Below are 24,750 nucleotides of genomic sequence, written 5' to 3' on the forward strand. Positions count from 1 at the left end.
GTCTTTGGACCATTTCAGATCTGGAGCAAGCTTACCCTTGTCTTTCATCAGTGCTCCTCCATCCTTGTTGATTGAGAATGGTAATGTATCCCCTGACTCTACACCTCCAATTTCTGACTCTTTACCTCTTCCTCCTCCTGCGATTAAAACTCCACCGGTAATAGAAGATACTGAGCTAGTCTGGACAGAAAGGTTTGACACTAGTCTTAGGAATCTCACAAAGGCTGCTAAACCATCTTACACAGAGGATGGTACTCCGAGAGTTCGTGCTCCTGCTGCAGTGATACTTAAAGCTTCCGATACTTGGAAAGACCACATAGTGGCCCATTTCCATGGCAATCCTCCACCTCCTGGAAAAATATTTGTTGATCTTAATCCTATCTGGGGTAAAAATGGTCGTATAAACATTCGTTGTCTAGCGAATGGACTTGTGCTCATTTATCTTCCTTCTGAAGCTACTCGGACATGGGTTCTAGAGGTGGGATGTTGGTAAGCGGGGAACTGCCTTTTCACTGTCACTGCATGGTCTCCTACTACTTCACTCACTCCAGTTAAGCTCATATCACTCCCAATATGGGTTATTCTTAAAGACGTACCTCCTCAGCTATATTCTCTTCCAGGTTTAAGTACAATTGCTTCTGGAATAGGAGAACCTCTCCATACAGAGAAGTTTCAGTTGCCTCCTCTGACTTGCGGACACTAGAATCAAAGTCGAGATACTTCTCAAAAAGGAGCTCCCTCATTCAGTATTGGTGGAGGATGATGATGGAAATGAGATCAGAATTTGGGTTGAATATCCTCGGCTTCCGCCAAAGTGTGATTACTGTAGTGAGTTTGGTCATCTCTACCACCGTTGTCCTTCTGCACCAGCTATTACCGTATCAATATCAGCTCCTCCTATACCTACAGGGAGCACTGATGAAAGAACTTCGGCTGATGCTTCTAAGGTTACTGCAATCGCACCTCTGGCTAATGTTGCAACTCATGCTATCAACTTAGGAAATCCTTCGGTGCAAGAGTTCAGACCTAAACCAACCCATCGACACATTGAATCTCCTCCTGCAGACTCTCCATCGGAATGGACGGCGGTCAAGCGTAGATCGAACTCACCTAAGAAAACTGATACTGCAAACAAGGACAAAGCTGCTATAATACAGGAAAATAGCACTGTAGTTATTGGTGAAGCTTCTAATTCTAAGTCTCAGGTGCTAGTGGGATCGACAGATTTGTCAAAGAATCAGAGCACAGGAAGTTCTGTCCAGAGAGTTGGATTGACACAAGAGAAACAAGTGCATCCCGAAGGTTCTAATAGGAGGACAAGGGCTATTGGATCCTCATTGTCAGCCAATCCTAACAAGTCTAAGAAAGGGACTCAGAAGAGTGTTAAGAACTCCATCAGTGGACGCCCAAGGAAGGGTCGTCCCCATCATCACACTTGAAAGCTTAGCTTTCAACACCTTTTGCCCATTGATGATGAAGATACAACTTTTTTGTTATAATATAAGGGGGTTAAATACCTCTAATAGACAACAGGAGCTTAAGAGATGGATTCAGTCTCAAAGACCTCATATAGGAGGCATTTTGGAAACTCATGTGAATCAGGAGAGTGCTGACTCTATTTTGACTAATACCTTCCCAGGGTGGAGATGGGATTCTAACTACTCATCTCAAGCAAGTAATGGAAGAATCTGGGTAGTGTGGGATCCTTCCCTTAAAGTGTTCATCTACAAAAAAACTGATCAGGTAATTGCTTGTGGCGTTTTTGATACTTCAACGAATCAGTCTTTCTCAGTCACCTTTGTGTATGGCCGGAACTGTATGATAGCTCGACGTGATCTATGGTTAACGCTTGATGAGTTGCATCATTATAGCAGCCAACATGATTTACCTTGGCTCGTCCTCGGTGACTTCAACCAAATTCTACAGGCACAGGACCATTACTCTATGCTTTCCTATCCGCTTCCTCTACGTGGTATGGAGGAATTCCAGGAGTGTATAGACAATTGCGAGTTGATGGATATGCCTGGTCGAGGATCTTCTCACACTTGGTACAATGGACAAGAGCTGAATCCAATGACAAGGAAACTGGACAGAGCGATGATAAATGAAGCTTGGTTGGATACTTATCCTCAGTCAATTGCCCTTTTTGATGCTCCAGGTGGTTCTGACCATTCTCCTATTCTAGTCACAACCTCCACTGAAGTCGAGAGGAGGAAGGTACCTTTCAAGTTTTATAACTTCTTCTCTACTCATCTTGACTATGCTAGTATGCTTGAATCCGCATGGAACAGACCAGTTTTGAGAGGTACATCGATGTATGGACTTTGTCAGAAGCTTAAGGAAGTTAAGATCGGTTGTAAGGCACTAAATCGAAACAACTTCAGCAATATTCAGGCTAGAACAACAGAAGCACATGAAGCACTATTAAGGATTCAATCTCAGGTGCTTAGCAGTCCAACTCAACAATTATTTCGTGAGGAGAAGGAACTAAAGAAAAAATTGTTGTTCTTGTCTTCGGCAGAAGAGTCATTCCTTAAGCAAAAATCGAGAATACGATGGTACTCACAGGGTGATTCGAACACGAGATTCTTTCACAAATTAGTCAAGGCTCATCAGGCAAGGAACAGAATTTGCTACCTTCTCACTGATGATGATCACAGGATTTCAGAGGCGGTTCAGCTAAAGGAATTGATAACAGAGTACTACCAGAATTTGCTTGGAGTCAGGAATGATGTGGTACAACCGTTGTCTGTTCAGGAAATTAAAGATCTCACTCCATTCAGGTGCAACAATGAATTGGCAACCAAACTCCAACTTATTCTAACTCCTGAGGAAGTAACAAGTACGTTATTTTCCCTTCCTCGTAATAAGGCGCCTGGACCAGACGGATTCACTGCAGATTTTTTTGTTAACTCATGGGGATTAATTGGTCCTGATGTCATCGCTGCAGTCACTGAATTCTTCACAACTGGGATGCTACTAAAGCAGACAAATGCTACCATTCTGGCGCTCATACCGAAGACTCTAACTTCAGAAAGACTGAACGAGTTCAGACCCGTTTCTTGCTGTAACACGATATACAAGATAATCTCAAAGTTGCTGGCAAGAAGACTAAAGCTCTTCACAAATCAAACGGTTCAACGTAACCAGGTTGCATTCATCAAAGGGAGGCTGCTATGTGAGAATGTTCTCCTGGCTGCTGAATTGGTTGCAGACTTCAATAAGGAAGGACCTACCACCAGAGGATGCTTACAAATTGATATATCCAAGGCGTTTGATAATGTGGACTGGAACTTCCTGATCAACATTCTCAAGGCTTATGAGTTGCCTCTAGTTTTCATCAAATGGTTGGTTACATGCTTTACGACTCCATCCTTTTCAGTGGCTTTTAATGGTGAACTCTTAGGATACTTCCCGGGGTAAAAAGGGCTAAGGCAAGATGACTCGATATCAGCTCCTCTATTCACTCTGGTCATGTACATTCTATCAAGGAAGCTCGACTTGGCTACTACACAAGATTTGATCAAGCCTCATCCGATGTGTATTGATCCTCTCATCACCCACTTAAGTTTCGCGGATGATCTTCTTGTGTTCTTTGATGGGTCGGAGGCATCCCTCACGGCAATTGTACAAGTTCTGGATCAGTTCAAGCAAGCTTCGTGTTTGGGAATCAATCTGGCAAAGTCTTGCCTCTTCCTGGATGGCAACAATAGAGAGGAAAGTCGGAGAATGGCATTATCTCTCAACCTAGTCCATGGATCTCTACCAGTCAGGTATCTCGGTGTTCCACTGATCACTCAGAAGCTCACTCCTTCAGACTACAGACCTTTAACTGATAAGGTCAAGGCTCGTATCTCAGGTTGGACGCATCGCCACCTCTCCTTTGCGGGACGACTTCAGCTTCTACAATCAGTTATCAACAGTACCATCAATTTATGGGCCTCCATTTTTATTCTTCCAAACAAATGTATTGAGGAACTTGAACAAATTTGTAGTGCCTTCCTCTGGAAAGGAGTTGCAAACTCTGCTCGTGGCGCAAAAGTCTCTTGGAAAGTTGTATGCACACCAAAAACTGCAGGAGGTCTAGGGCTTAGAAGGCTCATGGATTGGAACCACATATTTGGCTTGAAGCTAATTTGGTTAATCTTCTCCCAAGCTGGTTCTCTCTGGGTTTCATGGGTTAGGAAGCACCTTATTCGAGGAAGAAGCTTTTGGACTGCAGATTTCAGATCCTCAGGAAGTTGGATTTGGAGGAGGCTTGTTAAATTACGTCATTTGGCAAGACCCTTCATTTCATGTGAAATAGTATCTGGCAATGAAGCGTTGTTATGGCATGATAACTGGACAGGATTGGGGCCTCTCATTGATGTCATTGGAGATTCTGGTCCGAGAGTTACTGGTATAGGTCTACTCTCAAAGGTCTCCCAAGCCGTTAGGAATGAGGGATGGTCTATTACCGAGGAAGGAATCCCCAAGTCCAACTATTGCGCGAATGTTTGCAGAATCATCATCCCCCGTTGGCTCGAACTGGTGGTGATGAGTTTGCTTGGAACCTAACTCCTGATCAATCCCGAGGTACGTTCTCCTCTCTTAAAACTTGGAGGCACTTGCATCCGCCTGGTGATACGGTTAGTTGGCACTCTCAGATATGGTTCAAGGAGAGAATTCCAAAGATGGAGTTTATGGCCTGGCTTACGGTTTTAAATAGGCTAACCACAAGAGACAGGCTACGGAGATGGAATCTTCAAGTCCCTTCCAACTGTCTACTTTGTCATTCAGGGGAGGAGTCTCGAGACCATCTCTTTTTCCAGTGTTCGTATTCAAAGGTTCTGTGGCTCGATTTTTTTTCTCCGTTCATACCATCTCAATCATCTACCTTCATGGGAACTCTGAGTTGGATCAAGAATCCTACCTCGAATAGGAAGCTCAATGTCATTTGCAAGATCGTCTACCAAGCTCTTATTTCTTTCATCTGGACAGAACGCAACAGCAGACTACACTCACTCTTTTTCAAGTCCACGGATCAAATCAAGAAGGAGATACAACTATTGTTGAGGAGAAGAATCATCAGACTTGATAGCTCAAGCATTTTTACCCCAACAAGTACTGCACAATACACTTATCTTTATCTATAGTTCCAGCACTTCCAAAATTACTAATATATTTAAGCTAGCACTCTCCTTATCTATATGGCTATTTATGTGAAGCTCCGGTGTAGAAATACTTAATCATATATAAAATAGTATCTCTTTTAAAAAAATAAAATAAAAAAATAAATATATGCTCTCTATATTCTTTTGTGACGAATGAGCATATAATTAAATTGCAGTTGATATCATTGCGGGTAGTTTTTATTCTCTACTCAGAAGTATATATGCACATAAAATATCACTATCTTGTGTATGTTCATTTGATAGACAAAAATTGACAGATAGAGAAAAATGAGACACGTCGAGATGTAGGACATTTACTCTTAACATGTTTTTGCTTTAGAGTGGTCAACGAAACACGCAAATTGTTGTCGTTTGGACCCATTCACATCTTGAATTGCTAAAAATATTTTTTTTTTAAATCAGTTTCGATCGATGAAACATGAAAAACGATATTAATCTGCCTTAAGACATTGATCTGAGCCATCTTAGTTGATTTAACAACGTATCATATGCTGATGAAACTACAAAAACTTACGGTATCAGTTAATTAAGTTCAGACCTTATTTTTTGTATCAATGCGGTCGTTATCGGATCATATTTTAGATTCGAATTTGATAATACGTGTGAGTTATATACATGGCAGAAAAAAAGATCTTTTAGTTTTATATTGGGACAGACAAAAATTGTTAAGATACTCGTTGTCATGAAGATTTCAATATATTTGAGATTTTGTTTGTTTTAGGAAATGGGGATAATTTAGTTTTGTACACTGGTCTCTACAATAATTATACACATGAGTACATGACTCGCTATAAAGGAAAAAGAAAAACAAAGGGCAAAAGTATTTTTACCAAAACTATATTTGCTATATACGTGTATATTTACATATTAGTATGATAAGAAAGTCGTATTGGGATTGACAATGTATGCGTAACAGTGTGATTGGTACTATTTATTTTAAGATTGTTGATAGATCAGTGTGACCAGTCTAGAGAATTCATTTATTTTTCCGTTAGAAAATCATTAAATAGGATTAGACCTTTCAATGTCTTAGATCATTCTTCTTCACTTACCTTTTCCTAATGGCTATCACAGACATAAATAACTTTATTTTTAAAAGTTTAAATGATGAAAAAGTTAGAAACAATTAAGATTGTGTAAGAGACGGACAAAACATACAAAGAAAACATGATTCTGACTGGAAGAGTACATCAAACATCAACAGTCAAAATTCACCATCACCATTTATTATTTGCCCACTTCTATTTTTTTTTTCTACTCCAAATTGTTTGGCAAGGAGAAAAAAAACATATCATTATTGAAGAAGGTATTGACAATTGATTGAGTGCCTGACTATTTGACAGCTTCAGTCCTGCTGCTTGTTTGTCACATGCAATTGCTTCCTTGGTTCATGATATAGCCACACAGTGACTTTGATCAGTATGTTCCAAACGGGTATTCTTTTAGAGGCACAAAAACCTTCTGCATGTTTTTTGGTGTAGATAATATTTCCCGACCGTGTCACTAGAGTTGTTTTAAGTTGTAAAGATAGAATTATTTAATGAACTTGTTAGGAGATTATTAGGGTTGCATGTTCTTGTTGGGTAGGAAAAAATTATTTAGCACATTCTTAGAAATTTAGATCTGAAATTAAAAATCAATAGTGAGAAAGCATGAGATCAAATAGCTAAATTTTATTAACTTTTAAATATATTTGTTATCAGATTTTTCCCGGTTCTAAACATGCAACCTGAGTTCACTGAAGACTGGATGCACTTAAAAAGTGTTCAAGGATTTTGAATATAGACTATGTGATCTTATATCTTGAGAGAACATTAATTGTTAGAAACAGAGACGTTGTGTTCATGAAATCAAATCATCAAGGATATTAAAAGTCTGAATAAACATAGAGGGATGACGATTTGATCAATTGAAAGTGGTTACTTCTTCATAAGTCAACAGTCAGATTGAATATGTGAGGCTGGCTCATTTTGATACACATGCCATCTTTGACAGATTACAATGTTAGTGAATACGATGGCGGTCATGATGAGACGACCGCCATTGCCAAGAACTTATCTAATGTTGGCTAATGGTCATGGAGTCTGCAAGTCTTTCAAAATTGTACCAGTCAGATTAGACAACATTGAAAAAGAGTTTCAGCAGTGTTAGGTTAAGATATTACTAAAATTGTATTTCATGATTCTTTGCTTTTACACCAACAACTTCTTCTACACATCTCAATGGTCCATTGACAACCTTCTGAGGACCTTACACTAACAGGCGCCTACAACAACGATCTCTGATCACTTATTCGATGAACGCTAAGATATAACTTAAGGTTCTTGATCTGATCTGCTATTGGACATGTTTACCTAAATGAACGAAACAGGACTTTTTAAATTTGTATGGTTTACACTTTCCTTCTCTTGTGGCTAAGGATGAAATCATCATCGTCGTCGTCGTCATCACGAACGACTTTCTTCTTCTTTCTCGGATCTAAACCGCTGTTCTTGGTGGACGCAGATGTTTTTTGAGAACTCTCTGCTTTGCTAGTAAATGTTGGTGCAGGTTTAGTCGGTGTCCCCATTCGAATTTGCTTCATCTTCCTCTGCTTTTTCTCAAAGGCTCGCTTAGCCTTATCCGGAGACAACATACCATGTTCCATTAGCCTGTTTTAACAATTCAAGACCATTATATAACAATGTATTAAAGTTTATCATAAAGACTTGTCAATATATATATATATATATATATATATATATATATAGTGTTTCTTTCTCACCAGAACTCAGCCATTTCGCTCCCTGGTATTTGTTTCGATAAGGATTCATAAAATATCCTCAAGGGCTCTCTCTGCAAATACAAAAAGACAGAGAAACCAAGAATCATGAGATTGAGAATGAAGAGAATAAGAAAGATATAGTAAAGCATTCATTAGAGATGTTACTCTTATAACCTCTTCGGGAATATCAAATTTTTGTCCGGGTAATGAATAAACCTTCTTCTCTCTTTTAGCTTTTCCTCTGGCTGCTGCTGCAGATGTTGTTGCTGTGTTTTTTACAGGTATTTTGGGCTTTGCCTTCACAAAAGTTTTTTTTGCAATATTAATATGTTACAAGTTCAACCTAGAAACCACAATAATCGAAAAATCACGTCACGAATGCTGAATTCATGATAAAAGAGTTCTCCTTATAATATCAACCCAATTCTTATTTCATCGTCAATTAATAAGTTCGATCTACAACTAATCCGAATCAACCAATAACTGATATCTAGCAATGGTCAGCCTTTAAACCCAAAGATCGGCTTTAATCCTTAAGAGTTAATCAAAGCTATAAAGAAATTTTAGAGAACCCACCAAATCAGAAAAAAAAAACTTTTATAAACAGAGACTTTTTCCCGATTTAATACCTGTGTTTTCGCCGCGACGGTGGAAACAGAGATTATTTCCCGATTTGATACCTGTGGTTTCGCAGTGACGGTGGAAACAGAGGATCTGGGTTTATTATCCGACATGATCGGTCTGCTACTGGTAGAGGAGGAAGCGATCTTCTTCTTGTCCTTAATAGACGGATCGATCTTGACTCTTGATGAAAGAGAAGAAGACCCATCGCGTGGCTCGCTCTTAGCTGAACTTGGTCTTCCCTGTGTCGCCATGAATATAGCTCAGATTTAGCTCAGCTACTTTTTGTTTTTGTTTTTTTTTTTTCTGCTCGAAAGAAGAATCCGACAACGATTCCTAGAAAAGTGAATGCAATCTTCCGATTAAGTCTTGCCGCTTTCCCATCATAGTTTATGTAATGAAACGGTAAAAAACTGAAAAGGTTTAACGGTAATTTAAAATTTACACACTCGCCCAAAAACGAAAGAAAAATTCTGCTAATTTATATAATATTTTCATAATTTCGTTAAAATTAAAATATTTCAGTTTTACAAAAATCATTAACTTAAAAAATGTATATTTTATTTTAATTTACTTTTTACTATGTTTGTATAATCATGTCTTGGCTAAATAAAATCAGTAGTCTACAATCCTAATTTGATGTAGTTAATAACGAGCCTTAGCCACACACAAAATATAATTAAATAGAGAGAGTAAGTAAATTGATGTAACAATCCAACCGATAATCCTGGTTAAAACATATGGCTAAAACGTCTGAAAAACCCGGTTATACCAAACCGAATGAAGAATCATATGAAATAAATCGTACCGAATCGGTTCACCATCATGCCACATGAAATGTTTTTGAACCTTCGACACCCTCTTCTGCATCTCCACGTATCTTCTCACCGGGATCGATATAAGAATCTTCCTCAGATTACGAATCTCCTTCTCCGGCACAAACACAGCGAAAGATTCCCAGTTCAGAATCTCAAGAAACGGTGGCACAAAGTTATCAGAGATAATCACCGGAACGCAACCATACAGAATCGACTCCACCACTCTAGGGCTATTCACCTCGTAACCTTTAGCGCAAACGCAGAACTTGCTTCGTTTCATGTACCGGATGTACGATTTGTGATCGACCCGGTTAAATATTTTCATATCTGGTTCGGGTCTTGAAGACCAATGGTTAAGCAAGATGGGTCTGACGTAACCGTGTAGGTTTCCGGCGAAGAAGGCGAGTATAGTTCGCTTGGAAGGACGGTTTCCTCCAATTTTTCCGTTTGGGTTTTGTGACGAAGAGACTTTTGTTTCCGGCAAAGAGACGTCTTTTCCGACTACGCTACTCCGACATCAGCGTTACAGAGTGATCTTATGCAGTTCATGTATGGCCCTCTAGTCTCAGCTGGAGCCTATTATTATAACAAATATTAACTTACAATAATAAATATAAAGAAAACGCCAATTTAGTTATATTTTTTTTTTTGCTTTTAAAAATGTATTTCCATTTTTTTGTTAAAAAAATATAAATGTACTATTTTAAAGTTGAAACATAAAGATACAATTTATTCTAGCTAGCTAGCTTGTAAAAAGGAAACTTAAATAATGCAAAAAAAGAAGAAGATCAGGGTTTCGAAGAGCATCATACCCAATCATGGCAAGCGGTGAAGAAATGATCAGAGCCGTGAGTTCTATTCCAGAAAGTGTAGTTGGAAGAGATAAGATCGATGTAGTTCCTGAGATATTTAACAAGATTTCTACGACTATGAGAATCATGAACGTAAAGTTTCTGTTGAAGTATTCTGGAACTGAAAGGCAAGTAGAATAGATGAGCTTTGGTGGGATCTTTCGTCAAGAATCTATTGCTACTCTCCATTAATTTCATAAACCATCCTTCTGATGCGTAAATCCCTTCCATCATTGCCTCTGGCTGATGGAAGATTGGTCTGTCCCCTTCCGCGTAGACGTACACTTTCAGAGTCTGTTCCATTAGCTCATAGCTCCTACAAGAGATCCATCATTGATATATAAAACTTTTTTTTTCTTCAACAGCATGTATGATTTTGGTCTTAAATCTGATTGAGAAAATAACAACGACAAAGGCATTAAATGTTCTAAACGTATATATTTTTTATGTGTGGGTTGTTTATAGTTGTAGTAGACTAGTGTAGTTGGTTGTTTACATTAAGAAACAAAATTTCATTTTTTTTAGTTAAAAATTATATTAAATGCACAGTAACCAAAACTGTTGTGTTCTCCTTGGTTAAGAAATTAGGCCTTTACTACCCATATAATTTTGCTTAGATTGGTTAAGCGCTATAAAAAAAACCTTTTGAAAATGGACAGGTTATGGTAGAGAGGCGCATAAAGGGTATCATCCTTCTTGACCAAAGCTGCGTTCTTGATCTTGTCTCTTGCAGTTTTAAGCTCTTCGTCCACTTTTGATCCCCAAAGAGGTGCCTATGAACATTAAAAAAATAGAAAAACAGGTAATGAACAGAGTTATGAGTAATAAGAAACTGGAGCTTATGGTAAAATCATTTGCATACAAGTGAATTTTTTGGATCATTATGCCGCTTCCACATCATATTGTTCATCTGAGTTATTGATATGACAACTAAAGGTGGCTTTTTGGTGTTCCTCTGCTCATGTTTCTTGCGGATTCTAGGGATTTTGGGTTGAAGAGAATGCAGAGAACTAGTGGTGGTTTCATTGCCTTTACTTTGCCGAGAAGATTCTGTTTTGGGAGAATCATTCAAAAACTTGTGCTCAAAACTCTTCAAGACTTCCGTTCTGCTATTATTTGGTTTGAATCCAGACGATGCTTCTTCTTGAGATGCAAGAAACGTTTCATTTTCAGCACTTTTGGTGGTGCTATTGGAATCTCTGAACTTAGAAACGTTTCCGTTTCCAGGTGAAACAATAGATAATGGAGCGAGCTCGAAATACTGAAGGCCTAAAACGAAGGAAACAACCAGAACCATGAGAAGAACAACTCGAGAACATGTTTCTGCTCGGCCTAGAAAACGCAAACCCCGAATTTGATCCATCACAACCTGAAAAGGATCTCAGATTTCTATTGAACTAAAGGGATCTCTCCTGAAAACAATATAAGTTTTGTCTAATTGACTAATACATCAACTGTAACTAATTGACTAATTCGTGAAGATTGGTCCAGAAACAGAACTTGATCACTTACATGGACATCAGAAAAGAGCTTGTTGACATATAGAACTCTCGGATCCGAGAGGTTCTTTGAAGTTTCTTGGAGTGATCATCATCAACAGAACTAGACAAATAATTAACCAGCAAAGAGACAACAAGACAAGGCAATCGATGACTTTTAATTTTGTACAATCAAAAGTCTTGACTAATTTAAGTATACCAGACAAAACAGTGTTTTGGATTGACAAGCCTACAAGGTATGATTATAACTTTTCTCATATTTCAGAAGATATCTCCTTAATTATCTATGTTTGGTCAATTATGGCCCATAGTTTTCTTTTCAAAAGCTGCCTCTGTTTTGGTATTTTCCTACTACATTATTTTTCAACATGTAAACCATAGCAACTAAAAATACCACCTCGTCAGTTTTCCTACACAAAGTACTACAGCATAACTTATATTTAGTAGTTGACTTGATTAATATATACTATTTCTAGAACTTAATATCTTACACAATCCAAGAAAATGTATAAAAGGCTCTCAAAACAATGAGATTATATACTCCCTTGTCTCTCTATTGATGTTTCAATAATTTCACACATATTAAGAAAAAGCTAAGCTTTTTACTTTTAAACTAATTTATAATTATTTTACGGTAGAAAGAGAAAACATAATCCACTAAATATTATACCACTTGGAATAAAATATAAAGTAAAAATATTATTTTAGTTTTTTAATTTAGAAAATCAATATTTTAGAAACGAAAAATATTCTCTAAAACATCAATCTACGTGAAGTATTTGAAGTTTGAATTTCAGTGTCAGCGTTTGCATCCCGCACTCTGCTCTACAACGTGATCCAGGCATTGGAAGTTGCGCATCTCTGTATTCTCCCCAAGAGAAAATTAAATCCTCAGAATCATTTGTTATCTACCATTCGTTAAAGTCCTGAAAATTAAATCCTCAGAAGTTGCTAAATTTTTCTCACTAAACGCAACCATTGGATCTCCCTCAACATGCCAAATTTTTAATAGTTTCTACTGATATATTGCAAGGGCGAAACTATACCAATTCGTTATCTCAATAATCATTGAACACATATGTACGTAAAACAATAAAATTAAACTTATATATATGCAATGAAGACCTAAAATTGTTGTTAAATGTACAGTATTTTGTTTAAAATGATAATAAGAATCACAATAATCATTCCTTCAACGTCCTCAACATGGCCGTTGGCTCGTGCCAACACCGTCCTCCTCCTCTTCATCAACGTAAGGGGCAAGATTCAAGTAACAATTACCTTGGCAGTTGTCGTAACTACCACCAACATTAGGACTCTTACTAGAACTATTGGCTCGCCACCGTGCACGGCATATAACGCAGATGCCCGGCCGCCGTCCACGACTCCTCCTCCACGCCAGCATGCATTCTTCATGCACCTTGTTCTTGCAGACTCTGCACTTCACCACCGCGAGTTCCTTCTCCACGCCTCCACCATTTTCGCCGTTTACACTTTTAATGCTGTTAATATCGTCTAGACATATCGGACATGTTGCTGGCTCTTCGTCCACCTCATTTTCCTATTCAATATATCAAATGATATATTTACAAAAATATATTTAAACATTGATTATTTAGGATAAGCAAAACGTAACCATTAATTATATACATGTAAAAGATTTAGATTTTCACAGTTTCTTTTAGAAATATTTTTATGTAAACGACGTAGTTACATTTTCAAACAAAATGTTTAATGAATTTCCATACGATGGCAAGTGTATATCAGGGTAAAAAAAGTCTTACCATTTGACTGGTGGAGGAGGATGAGTTAGTAGTATCGCCAGGTTGAGAAGTGGCGGCTGAGAAAAGCTGAAGAAACCGTTGCTGGAGATGGAAACTGGCGAGGCAGTCAGGCAGTGTCGGTGCTGAGAGCAGGCGGTAGAGGAGACATGGCCGGAGTCTCCGTTGCCTTAGACACTTATCATCGAGAGGAAGGCCGAGAACTCGGATCAAGACAAACAAGATGTGTTTGCACGGCTTCTGACGGTCGGGACAAGTACAAGTCGTTGTAGCCGTTAGCGTCACCGTATAAACATTACACGTCGCACCGAGAACATGAAAAGTTCCGCCATTTGGACGGTTGAGGAGACGGATCCGGTGACGAAGAGCTCGAAGTATCCGATCCGCCAACGGTTGAGCCAAGAAATACCGTTGGTCTCGGTTACTTACGTATGGAGATAATTGATTCGATCCGACAGATTCCATTTGATTTTTAAGAATTCCGTTACCAACAGTTGGAGATTATACCAATATGCGATATATATATATATATATTTATGTTGTGTAAATATAGTTGTTACAGTTAACTTATACACGTCATGTATTTTTTGTGAAGATTCTTTGTATGAAACGATGGCACACGTGTGGAATAACGGCGACGTGTAGGAGATCACCAAATACGGCGTTACACGGAAGGCAAAGTCCATCTCATATATTCGCGATCCAAGTTAATTAATGTAAGACGTCGTGTTGTTTTTAGGAAGTACTGTGGCACAGCATGACGTTTATTTTTCACTTGACTTTTGTTTGAAAACGTCGTCGCTTTTAGGTTAAACCTCGTAAAAACCCAATCTTCTTTCTTGCTCGCAGTGTTAACCTAGAACTAGAAATCAAAATCTCAGCTTCAGATTCGTTTCGTTAGCCGGCAAAAATGGCTTCTCGATGTCGATCTTTGTCTAAACCAGCGTTTTCTATGTTTAGATCTGCAATGAACAAGCCCTCGGTTCGACCCAAATCGGCTTCATCGTTTCTCGGCGTCCCTCCTTCTCCTGGACTTTCGAGGTAAATCAACTGATTGATTGATTTGATTTGTTTTTTTTCCCCAAATTTGAGTTGTGGATTCGTATTCGTGAGTGCCCAATTCATGTATTTTGTTAAAGGTTTGTTCTTTTTTAACTTTCGATAGGCCGATAGCTCAGCTGGGATCACTTCAATCGTTGCTTCCATTGTATAGTGCGGTGGCTTCAGCTAGATTGACTTCGTGCCTCGGTATCGATTCACAGAATTCTAGGTCATTAGCTCAGGGTATGCTCTGCAGTGCGAATCCAGGAGTTTGATATTCTTCCAAATGTTTTGTGTTTAGTATATCTGTAAGCAACCTTTTTTTTATTTTTAACTCTTTGCTCTTTGCATAGCTTCGAACTTACATGTTGTTTACTCTTGGTTTCAAATTAGAGCTTTGATTCTCTTAATTTAGAATCTGTAAGCAGTTTATAGCTGAATTGGAGTTTGCCTTTGCTGGATAGCTCTGTGCAACTTTGAAACCTATATTTGCAAAAATGAGTATTGACATTCAGAATCCAGAAAATTATCACAGATCTCAGCTGTTTTGAACTTGTCCGTCCTGCTCCACATTGGCTTGATCTTGCTTTGTTATTCCTTTCACATTGTGCAGTTTCATCAGGACTATTTGCAGTTTTTTAGTGTACTATTAGGGTTTGCAGGGACATATAGATTAGTTGGCTATATGCTTATGAAAGAATTGTTTTTGCATAAGAATCTTGTATTGGCTTGAAGATGAAAAAGATGCCAATTTGGTGTTGCTCTTTTTCTTCATCTTCTCTTCTGTGAACTTTTTGTAGTGTTATTGATTGAAGAATACAACTGAAACATATATGTTTAGGTGGCACATATGCTAATCTATGTCTCTCATGAATCTTGCAGAGCTTGGCCTAAGCGTGCCTCGATAATGAGACCAGACTCGAAGAAAAATGGATTCGTTTTAGATGAGATTCTCTGCATTTTTGCTTTTGCTGGTCTAATTCAGTCACTCAGATCAGTTCTCTGTTTTCTGGGTGATAAAACACTCTCTTCTTTAGTTACATTCCAATTAAGCAAAACGATGTCTGTTGGAACTTCTATGTTCAACACATCAAAGAATGAACAATAATAGTATCTTGTCTATGCCATTGGTTAGCCATGGTTTTCTTCTATTCCATTATTGGCTAGTTTCATTTGTTACTTTTGTGTTTTATCAGTTGTTATTCAATTTTTTTTATTTAGGATGGATTAATCTAGTGATCGTATATAACTATCAAAATGATCTGCAGTGTGAAAGTTGAGCCAACCCATGAGATACGCATATAGTCAGACCACCCAAAAACTCTGTATGACTGTATGTAGTGTGTTAAAAGTTAAAACGCCTTGCCGTTTCTGACATTTGCACACAAATTCAATAAAGGCCTTGCCGTTTCCTACAATGTAAAACGACGTGACGTCTACTTTTTTTCTTTTTCAAACAGTCCTTCCCTTTTTTACCTCAGACTGAGCAAAAAATTTCTACCAAAAAAAAAAAGACTGAGCAAAAATTTGCAGCTCTTCAACACGAAGAACGGAAGAAGAGAGCAAAAAAAATAAAAAATGGAGAAGAAGCGTGAAGGAGTAATGGAAGCAATGAGTCGGATAGTATCAGATCCTTACTATTTCCTCCATTTCATGGCCTTCTTCTCTTACCTTCCGATTCGTAGCTCCGCCGCACCCTACACTTCACATCGACTCTTCGACAGAGAAATCCAAGCGTTTCTAGCGTTCCTTATGTTTTCCGCTATCAAGGTTTGTGTTCTTCTTCTTCTTCTGTATATGAGTCGAACTTTGCTAAAGTCTCTTTACTTCTTCACTTTTTACTTTATTGATTTGTGCAAAATTCGTTTTGTAGATGGTGAGGGAGGAAACATGGGAAGCTTTCGTTGCGGATAGTTTACTCTACGCTAAGGTTAGCGACACTCTCGCCGATTTCAGATTCCGAATTGTAAGATTCATGTGAAATCTGCTGATACACATTTATTTACTCGCGCCCAGATCTTTCTCATAGCTGTGTCGTTGATTATGGATTATCGAGTGGCGATCTGGTTTAGTGTCATCTTTTCAGGTGAGCTCAATTTCAATCTGTTGATAGATCTAACAGCGTTGAGTATTTTTAAGTTTGATTTGAATGTTTCCTTTTGCAGTTATATATCTTTTAGCTCAGCAACCAGCATTTAGTAAATTAGGTATGGGGAAGATTCTTCAAATTTTTTTTGCTTTCTATGGATTTTTGGGAAACAAAAGTTGTGTTTTTTGAAAAATGCTTAAACGATTTGCAGGAACTGCGAAGAAGCTAACACCTATGCAGTTGGAGGATTTGCTATCAGATGGGCGCACAACGAAGTACTGGTTGGTACGTTGGAACTCTTGGCTTTTTATCTTCTACTTAATGTTGTTGCTCTTTCCGAATCAGTGAGGTTATGATCTTTAGATGATACATTTGAAAAAACTAGGAGAAGACTTTGGGTTAACAAAATTGATTTTATTGCATAGAGCAGAGCTTACATTCTGATTCCACTTATGGAGAAATCCATTCCATCTCCCATAGCGAGAAAGTTACAATTAAGTTTGATCTGTGATTTTTCTGTCAAATCCTTAGCAATTTCTACTCAAGAATGATCTCTGTTTAGAGTTTGTCAAAACTCAAATAGATCGATCATTTGTCAAACGACTCTTCATGCCCTTAATCTAAAACGAGAGGAGAGGAGAGGTGAGGTTTCAGTTTTCAATATGATTCTTTTTTCGTATTTGTTCGATGAGAAATGCGAGTAAGGTTTAACTAAGCATGCTGTCTATGAAGCTAGATAATACTTATAGTAGCCTCCCCTTATCATTATGACATCAAAGTTTGTCTTTCTTTTGTTTAGCTGTCAATCAATTAAGAAACAGAACTGATCTGCAACATCTAGTAAAACAATGTATGAAATTGAACGTTTGGCGCAAAAGGGGTTACTGTTGTAGGCTTGTAGCTACTTTTTATGATGATGTGCCTTTTCACACCTTTTGCAGATAGAATTCTTTGCATGTAGTTCATCTAAGTGTGTTCGTTCAAGCCGATGCTTTCCTGAGCTCTCCATCACGTAAGCTTTGTGTACGAATTAAGAAAACACCCCAGTTTCACTTTTACTCTTATGAGACACACTCACTCACTCTTCTTCCATTTCTTCAGGTACTCGAATAATCTTTTGTCTTTCGGAACTGTTGATCTTGGACTTTTCCCGAATACTGCAGCGCAGTTTGGAATTTCTCTTGCCGGTAATAATTCTTCACTAACTCATTTATTTGCACAAACCCAAAAACACATCGAGTCTCTGTTTGTGGAAGCAGCTGATCATATTGTGTAACACATATTTAGGTGGAATGTCTCAGCTTCCAACATACATATTGTTTGAAAAGGGTGCCGAAGTCTCTCGGTTCCCAGACTTTTATGTTGATGCTGCACCTTCTTTACCCATAACCAAGGTTTACATGCTTTGACACAATTGGCAAGAAATCAGATTTTATAATGGCTACATTGATTCTCTTAAGGCTTTAATGAAATCCCTTGTTGTTGATGTTTGCAGAAACTTCTATGTCAACATTTTGAGCTTGATCGGCTTCTACTTGACTACATAAACGGAGCATAGTCGGAGAAAACGGGTATTCTGGCTTTCTCTTGCAAGAGCAGTATGAACACACATCACCACAACCATCACACTATCTTATTCGTTTGTTTGTTCTCTTAAAATGGGCATTTTTGGTGAGGCTCGCGGGAGAAAACGACGGTATTATACTTTAGTGCTATAGAGAGATAGAAAGATTCTGTTGAAATCTTACGGCTTGAAATTTCAACGAAGTGTTCTTGAATATGATGGTAATGAAATATCGGTTTCTGACTTTTACTTAAGTGCTAATCGTATTCATGACTTTTGAGGCTTATTGGCACTCGTACGTCTCTTATTGTGTTGTTTTCATGTGCTTTAGTACAACCCATTATCCTACTTCCTAGGCTATATCCATGTGTCGATGTGTGGACTAGAAAATTACCATCAAATGAGAAAAAAAAATTGAACACAAAGAAATTCGAAGAAAAACCAACTTAATTAGAAGTATACTCGACCTACCAATTCAAAAATATGGATTATATAACGGGTTGTATATTTTTTTTATACTCATTATTCACGAAAGTAAAATTAGTTGTAAATACGAGGAACATGTTTTTGTAAAATAAAAGAGTCGATGGTGTATATGTATAATTTTAATATATTGTACTTACTACTTACCTAAAAGGTTGGATCGTGGCATCGTGCGGCGACTACTTTCCCAAGTATCATGTGTTTCATATCTTTACCTGCCATTTATTTTCTCGCAAACATTCCAAAACTAAAGAGGATGAAAGCAACAACTCATTATGGGGATCCCAATAAGTATGTGAAAAATGTGATAATAAAGAGGCATCGTTATCTGTAAAAGACGTGTGATTAACAGTTGGATGAACAAGAAAATGAATCACTTGGTGCGGATGATGCCTAGTGGCAACTTCTGGTCAACACGTTCCAAAATCCTACTTAATCCATTAATTAAATGATTTGATCTATCTCCTGTGACTCAGCTTGCTTCTCACTTTCTCGTGTGTATAGTTTTATGTATATATATATAAAGTATATAATAAATACACGATCATATGATTATAATAATAAATCAATAAGAATGTGTCAAATTGAACATATTAGGCATACAAATTCAATGTAACGAAATAAAAGGATATACCGATATAATATCAATTTTAATATAGCGAAAAAAAAACAATAATCAGTTTCTTAAAACGCGGTTTTTAAGCCAAGTCGCGCGAGTCAATTAATTAATAAATGTCGTATAACCCGTAACGGACCATTTATATCAATTCTATCCAACTCATCAACGGTTCTTGACCGAACCCTCGCGGAAACACAGTATCAGCACCGTCCAAATCTCTGACTTTGACCGCTCAACAACATTACTACATAATCTCGTTAGCTCAACAACCAGTTACATATAGCCACGTAGTCACTCACACGATACTCCGCCGCTGTATCAGATTAAAAAGTATTCACCTCTTATAAATTGAGTCCCCACCCTTTGCCCCAATTTTTTTCTGACATTTTCTCTGTTACACGCTTTCCTTCTTTCTTTCTTCTTTTTTTTTTTTCCATTTTTATTATTTTTACGATTTGTGAATTTTTATTTTTTTTCCGGCGATGGCGTCAACGTCGGGGGAAATGGAGCAATTGACATCAGGTGCGAGCAATCGGATAATTTTTATATTGAGAACGCTAAGGAAGTGTCTCGTCTTCGTTCTCTCCCTCGTTCTTTCTCTTCTCCTCGTTCTCCGTCTCCGTCCTCGTCGCCGTGTCTCGCCTCTTTCAACGCCGGAAGAGGAGGAGGAGGAAGTAGAGGAGGCTGATCCTGCTCCTTCGAGAAGATGGAGACGGAAGATGGCTTGGAAGCTGGAGGAGGAAGACACGGCTAGACGTCGTTCGTTAGCGGAAAGCGTTGAGATGGTCGGAGATGGAGAGATCTCTTGTCGTTGGAGCAGTTATTTGTTTTACGGCCGTCGTGGTAACGCTTTGTTCTCTCGGTCGTGGTTACCTCTCTCCGGCGAACTTAGGTAATTAATTAGCCTTTCGAATTTTTTTGCATGCACAAAATTAGAGTTCTCCGGTTAAGTTCTTCTTCTGGTATCGATTTTGACTTTGAATTTTGAAAATTTTGTTTGTGTTTTCAGAGGGATTTTGATTATTATCCATGGATTGAATGAACACAGGTGAAAAAATCTATACTTTTTTTCAATTTTAGTTCGTTTTATTAAATCTCTGTTCTTTGATCAATGAATCTCTCATTCTGTGAATTTTCTTAAAATGTGCAGTGGAAGATATTCTCAATTCGCTAAGCAGCTTAACTCGAGTCATTTAGGTGTATACGCTATGGATTGGATTGGTAATGAACACGAGCTTGTTCTGTTTCTTTTTTTTCATTTTCATATTTTGTTCTGAAACTGTGGGTCTGAACAGGTCGCCATATGTTACTGTATTAGGTCACGGTGGGAGTGATGGTTTGCATGGCTATGTTCCTTCTCTTGATTATGTTGTTGTCGACACCGTAAGTTCACACAATCTTACAGACATTAGTTGTTGTTTTTTTGTTTTGCTTTTTGGTTATGAAACTAGAGAAATGTTCCATCTTGATTTAGTGATTTGGTGTCTTGATTTGAATTTCGACAGGAAGCTTTCTTGGAAAAGATTAGGTCTGAGAATCCGGGGGTACCGTGTTTCCTCTTTGGTCACTCTACTGGTGGAGCTGTGGTTTTGAAGGTACTTTAATTTCGTACCTTTGAAGCTCTCTTCAAGATTTTTATTGTTTACAGTGTCCTGACTTTAAGGGTCTACCTTGTGTTAACATAGGCAGCTTCATCTCCCTCTATTGAAGATATGTTAGCTGGCATTGTCCTGACATCGCCTGCACTTCGTGTCAAACCCGCTCATCCCATTGTCGGAGTAAGTCAGTCTCCTTTGCTGTATTCAAGTTAGATGCTTTTTCATACTCGGCTAGAGAATTTTGTGGGTGATCGTTAGATCATATGTTTCTTTGTAGGCAATAGCTCCAATCTTCTCGTTGGTCGCCCCAAGGTTCCAATTCAAAGGAGCAAACAAGAGAGGCATTCCGGTCTCAAGAGACCCTGAAGCTCTCTTAGCCAAATACTCTGATCCGTTAGTCTACACGGGTCCAATAAGAGTCCGAACAGGCCATGAGATTCTTCGCATAACAGCTTACTTGACCCGGAACTTCAAGTCTATTACAGTGCCTTTCTTTGTTCTCCATGGTACAGAGGACAAAGTCACTGATCCACTAGCTTCACAAGATTTGTACAATCAGGCACCATCAGTTTTCAAAGACATCAAACTCTACGATGGTTTCTTACACGACCTTCTCTTTGAACCTGAGCGTGAGGATGTCGGTCGTGATATCATCGACTGGATGATGAAGCGGCTTGATGTTGTTAACGGATCAGCCCCTGGCCTCTGGTAGAAGATCAAATGCGACATATCAGAGGTCTTCTTCTTCTCTAGGTGGTAGTTGCGATACAAATGGTGTGGTTGTAAAATCAGAAGCAAGTGTAGGAGATACATATACAATGGTTTTAATCTATGAATTGTTTGATTATTGAAAAACTTTCATATGAAGATAGATTTGTGAATGCATACATATAAGATACTGTAACTGACTTTATAGAAGAAAACATTTTTTGAGTGACGAAAAAAGGTTTATCCACAAAAAATCCTTTTGAAGTTATCTGAATAAATGTCTGGTTCGGTTATCAGGCATTTCGGTTTGGTTACTTATTTATTATCAGTACAAATATTTAGAACCCATTAAAACTGAAAACAAACAAAAACATAAATCATCGCTGAAATGATCAATAACAAGAAACCGATCAATTTTTATGGTCAATGGCAACATCATTTTCCAGATCTTTGATTTAAAACACAGTATCCAGTACGGTATCTACTCATTACACAGTCAATATAATATTCATAATTTTCATAGAATTATGTAGCACACTTACCAATACAATTCCCTCGTCCTACACATACATGATACAACCCAACACATACAACCCAAAACAAAAATATTATTTTTAAAACTATCTTTAGCATTTTGGTTGCTTTACACACTTTTTTTTAATAGAGATTAGAAACATTTGGACGTTATTTAGTAGAAAGGGGATGGATAATTGAAGCGAAGGAGCAAATGATATATATTCGATTCTATTTCGTTATGTAATTATGTTTTAATAAAAGCAATAACATAGAGTAGTAGTAAAATAACTTTTACTTCGATGAATTTAATACCCAATACAATTGAAAACCAAAAACATAAAATTTAATAAAAACATAATTCATGCTTAAATCACCAACTATAAGAAAATAATCGATTTTTAATATTTAGTGCAACAACAATCGCCAGAATTCTGATCTGGAACACAACTTCCATAATCGTATCCTTTCGTTACACAGTCATGGATGCATTCATTATCTTCATAATGTCCTGTAGCACACTTAGCAAAACAGTTCGGTGATCCTATTCCTGCACATACAACCCACAACATAATTTATACTTTTATAGTATATGTTTAACATTTTGGTAGCTTTACACACTTAAAAAAAACTATTTTACTTTAATCTAGATTAGAAACATTTTTTTCTACTGTAATTATGTTTTAACAAAAGCATTAACATATAGTAAAATAAATTTTATTTTGATGAATTTAGTACCCATTACAGTTGAAAACCAAAAACAGAAAAATTAATAAAAATATATTTCATCGCTTAAATTACCAATTATATGAAAATAATATGACTTATTTTCTATTACAACAACATTTTCCAGATCTTTCATTTGGAACACAATGTCGAGTACGGTAATCATCCATTGCACAATCTATATGGCATTCATTATCTCCATAATATCCTATAACACACTTAGCAAAATAATTTGGTGGTCCTACACATATAACCCACAATATATGTTTATCATTTTGGTAGCTAGATATCTACAAAAAAAAAAATTAAAAGAAAATCTTAAAACAAATGTACATATGATACCCATACATATATTAATATATATATATATATATATATATATATATATATATTGGCTATTCTCGATTCTATATTTTACATAAAAAGTTAAAATTGCTACATAATATCCTATAATACACTTAGCAAAACAATTAAGAGGTCCTACACATACAACCCACAACATAATTATTTCTTTAATCATATGTTTAGCATTATATATATATATAATGGCTGTTCTAGATTTTATATCATGAAAATAAAAAATCTTTAAAATTATAAAAAATAGTTACATAATAATAAGATACAAAAGAATTCTTCTTGTAAGAAACATCATACCTGAATCGGCTAAAACATTGTTGTACGAAATTGTCAATATTATTACAAGAAAAAAGGTGATATAAATTTTTGTAATACTCATTATATGTATCTTTTTGTTTTATTTATGTTGAGAAGAAAAGATTTTTATAGCTTTAGTACCTTAGAAAAGCTATATTTATATGATTTTTTTTGTTGATTTTATTTTAATTTAATACCCCAATATTTTATTTTGACCATAATGATTCTTTCATATTTGCTAATTGCTACCAAGAAAGTTTTGGAAAAATATTATTTCTTATTTACTGTAAAAAAATATTTTATAGAAAAACATTTTAAGTCTCAATCTAAGATAATAAAGTATGCTTCCATTTCTAAGGAAACTCCAACTAATTGTCCCGTGGCGCTTGTATATCTTACACATGTCATATTTTTCTTCCATTTTCTCTATGCTAAACAAGGTTAATGGACTGTGGGTTATCTTTCACCAATATAATCCTGCATTCTTAATGTAGTGTACATTTAATTTAATTACATGCACTCAATATATTATTTTTTTCTTATGGTATTTACTTAGTAAAATTTAAAATTATAAGGACAGATGACAAAGTTTTGCATATGATTGATGTTGGGTTTCATTCTCTTAATCACATGTTTAATATAATAAAGTAGGCTTCCATATCTAAGGAAGCTCCAAATGATTGCCACATCTATCATCTTTTTCTTCTCTTTTTTTTCCATGCTAAACAAGGTTAATGAGCTGTGGGTTATATTTGTAATAAGTGGTTAATGGGTCACCTTAATTCTTTATGTATGAAAGTAAGCCGAGTAAATTTATCGTCTTCTGCAAATTTATCGACTTCTCCCCCAAAATAATAACAACAAAAGAATTTAAAGTAGAGTTCTCTTCTAAAACTTGCTTTCAGAACTTGACACGTAAGACCTCTAGAGTTAACAGCTGTCATGGACACCTGTTCACAAATAAGCAAAAACCAGATTCCACCCACAAATGGGTCGTACTCATACATGAAGCCCACATTCGTACATGTTCATTTTTATTGTAATTTAAAACCATAAATTATCTTTTATTTTAAACCAAAAATGTCAAAGAAGAAGCTCCAACTAATTGCCACATGGTACCTGTATATCTTATTTGACCCGGAATTTCAAGTACATTACAATACCTTTTTTTGTTCTCCATGGTACAACGAAAAAGTCACTGATCCACTAGCTTCACAAGATTTGTATAATTAGGCACCATCAGTTTT

At 36.9% G+C, this 24,750-nt stretch overlaps 6 protein-coding genes and 1 pseudogene across 13 annotated transcripts; 3 read left to right on the forward strand and 4 right to left on the reverse strand.

The window, feature by feature from the left end:
• Positions 1-7,321: 7,321 nt before the first annotated feature.
• Positions 7,322-9,484, reverse strand: LOC104735174 (uncharacterized). The gene is made up of 5 exons (XM_010454905.3): positions 9,368-9,484; positions 8,568-8,895; positions 8,113-8,235; positions 7,939-8,009; positions 7,322-7,825 (listed from the first exon to the last, which is right to left on the reverse strand). The coding sequence occupies exons 2-5, from the start codon at positions 8,811-8,813 to the stop codon at positions 7,567-7,569; spliced, it is 699 nt and encodes a 232-aa protein (XP_010453207.1). The 5' UTR covers positions 8,814-8,895; positions 9,368-9,484; the 3' UTR covers positions 7,322-7,566.
• Positions 9,218-11,876, reverse strand: LOC104735172 (putative glycosyltransferase At3g07620; annotated as a pseudogene). Its single transcript, XR_015578536.1, has 5 exons — positions 11,741-11,876; positions 11,091-11,597; positions 10,871-11,001; positions 10,190-10,544; positions 9,218-9,953 (listed from the first exon to the last, which is right to left on the reverse strand). The product of XR_015578536.1 is annotated as a putative glycosyltransferase At3g07620 (transcript).
• A 932-nt stretch (positions 11,877-12,808) lies between these two features.
• On the reverse strand, positions 12,809-14,049 carry LOC104735175 (uncharacterized). Its single transcript, XM_010454906.3, has 2 exons — positions 13,512-14,049; positions 12,809-13,288 (listed from the first exon to the last, which is right to left on the reverse strand). Exons 1-2 carry the CDS (start codon positions 13,971-13,973, stop codon positions 12,929-12,931), a joined length of 822 nt encoding a protein of 273 aa, XP_010453208.1. The 5' UTR covers positions 13,974-14,049; the 3' UTR covers positions 12,809-12,928.
• A 302-nt stretch (positions 14,050-14,351) lies between these two features.
• LOC104735177 (protein NONRESPONDING TO OXYLIPINS 2, mitochondrial) lies at positions 14,352-15,728 on the forward strand. Of its 2 annotated transcripts, none has more exons than XM_010454909.3 (3): positions 14,352-14,549; positions 14,674-14,857; positions 15,432-15,728. In XM_010454909.3, the coding sequence occupies exons 1-2, from the start codon at positions 14,419-14,421 to the stop codon at positions 14,822-14,824; spliced, it is 282 nt and encodes a 93-aa protein (XP_010453211.1). In that variant the 5' UTR covers positions 14,352-14,418; the 3' UTR covers positions 14,825-14,857; positions 15,432-15,728. The 2 variants fall into 2 exon arrangements, with proteins under 2 accessions (XP_010453211.1, XP_010453212.1); XM_010454910.3 differs by having other exon boundaries at positions 14,674-14,792.
• Positions 15,729-16,026: 298 nt separating this feature from the next.
• LOC104735176 (uncharacterized) lies at positions 16,027-18,456 on the forward strand. 6 transcript variants are annotated; one of them, XR_015578017.1, is made up of 10 exons: positions 16,027-16,319; positions 16,423-16,479; positions 16,566-16,635; positions 16,715-16,756; positions 16,850-16,923; positions 17,170-17,280; positions 17,580-17,661; positions 17,740-17,825; positions 17,926-18,032; positions 18,134-18,456. XR_015578017.1 is itself a non-coding variant. In XM_010454907.3 (9 exons), exons 1-9 carry the CDS (start codon positions 16,128-16,130, stop codon positions 18,194-18,196), a joined length of 762 nt encoding a protein of 253 aa, XP_010453209.1. In that variant the 5' UTR covers positions 16,029-16,127; the 3' UTR covers positions 18,197-18,456. The 6 variants fall into 6 exon arrangements, 1 of the variants encoding a protein (XP_010453209.1); XR_015578016.1 differs by having other exon boundaries at positions 17,580-17,650; XR_015578018.1 differs by lacking the exon at positions 17,170-17,280 and having other exon boundaries at positions 16,029-16,319.
• A 1,211-nt stretch (positions 18,457-19,667) lies between these two features.
• On the forward strand, positions 19,668-21,924 carry LOC104735178 (uncharacterized). Its single transcript, XM_010454911.2, has 7 exons — positions 19,668-20,196; positions 20,314-20,352; positions 20,455-20,525; positions 20,623-20,687; positions 20,810-20,899; positions 20,990-21,082; positions 21,180-21,924. Exons 1-7 carry the CDS (start codon positions 19,787-19,789, stop codon positions 21,612-21,614), a joined length of 1,203 nt encoding a protein of 400 aa, XP_010453213.1. The 5' UTR covers positions 19,668-19,786; the 3' UTR covers positions 21,615-21,924.
• A 485-nt stretch (positions 21,925-22,409) lies between these two features.
• Positions 22,410-23,641, reverse strand: LOC147929204 (Cysteine-rich protein). The gene is made up of 2 exons (XM_087482842.1): positions 23,504-23,641; positions 22,410-22,673 (listed from the first exon to the last, which is right to left on the reverse strand). Exons 1-2 carry the CDS (start codon positions 23,583-23,585, stop codon positions 22,525-22,527), a joined length of 231 nt encoding a protein of 76 aa, XP_087338968.1. The 5' UTR covers positions 23,586-23,641; the 3' UTR covers positions 22,410-22,524.
• Positions 23,642-24,750: the final 1,109 nt, after the last annotated feature.

This window comes from Camelina sativa, chromosome 13 (assembly GCF_030686135.1).
Source record: "Camelina sativa cultivar CO46 ecotype springtype chromosome 13, ASM3068613v1".
Taxonomy (NCBI): domain Eukaryota; kingdom Viridiplantae; phylum Streptophyta; class Magnoliopsida; order Brassicales; family Brassicaceae; genus Camelina; species Camelina sativa.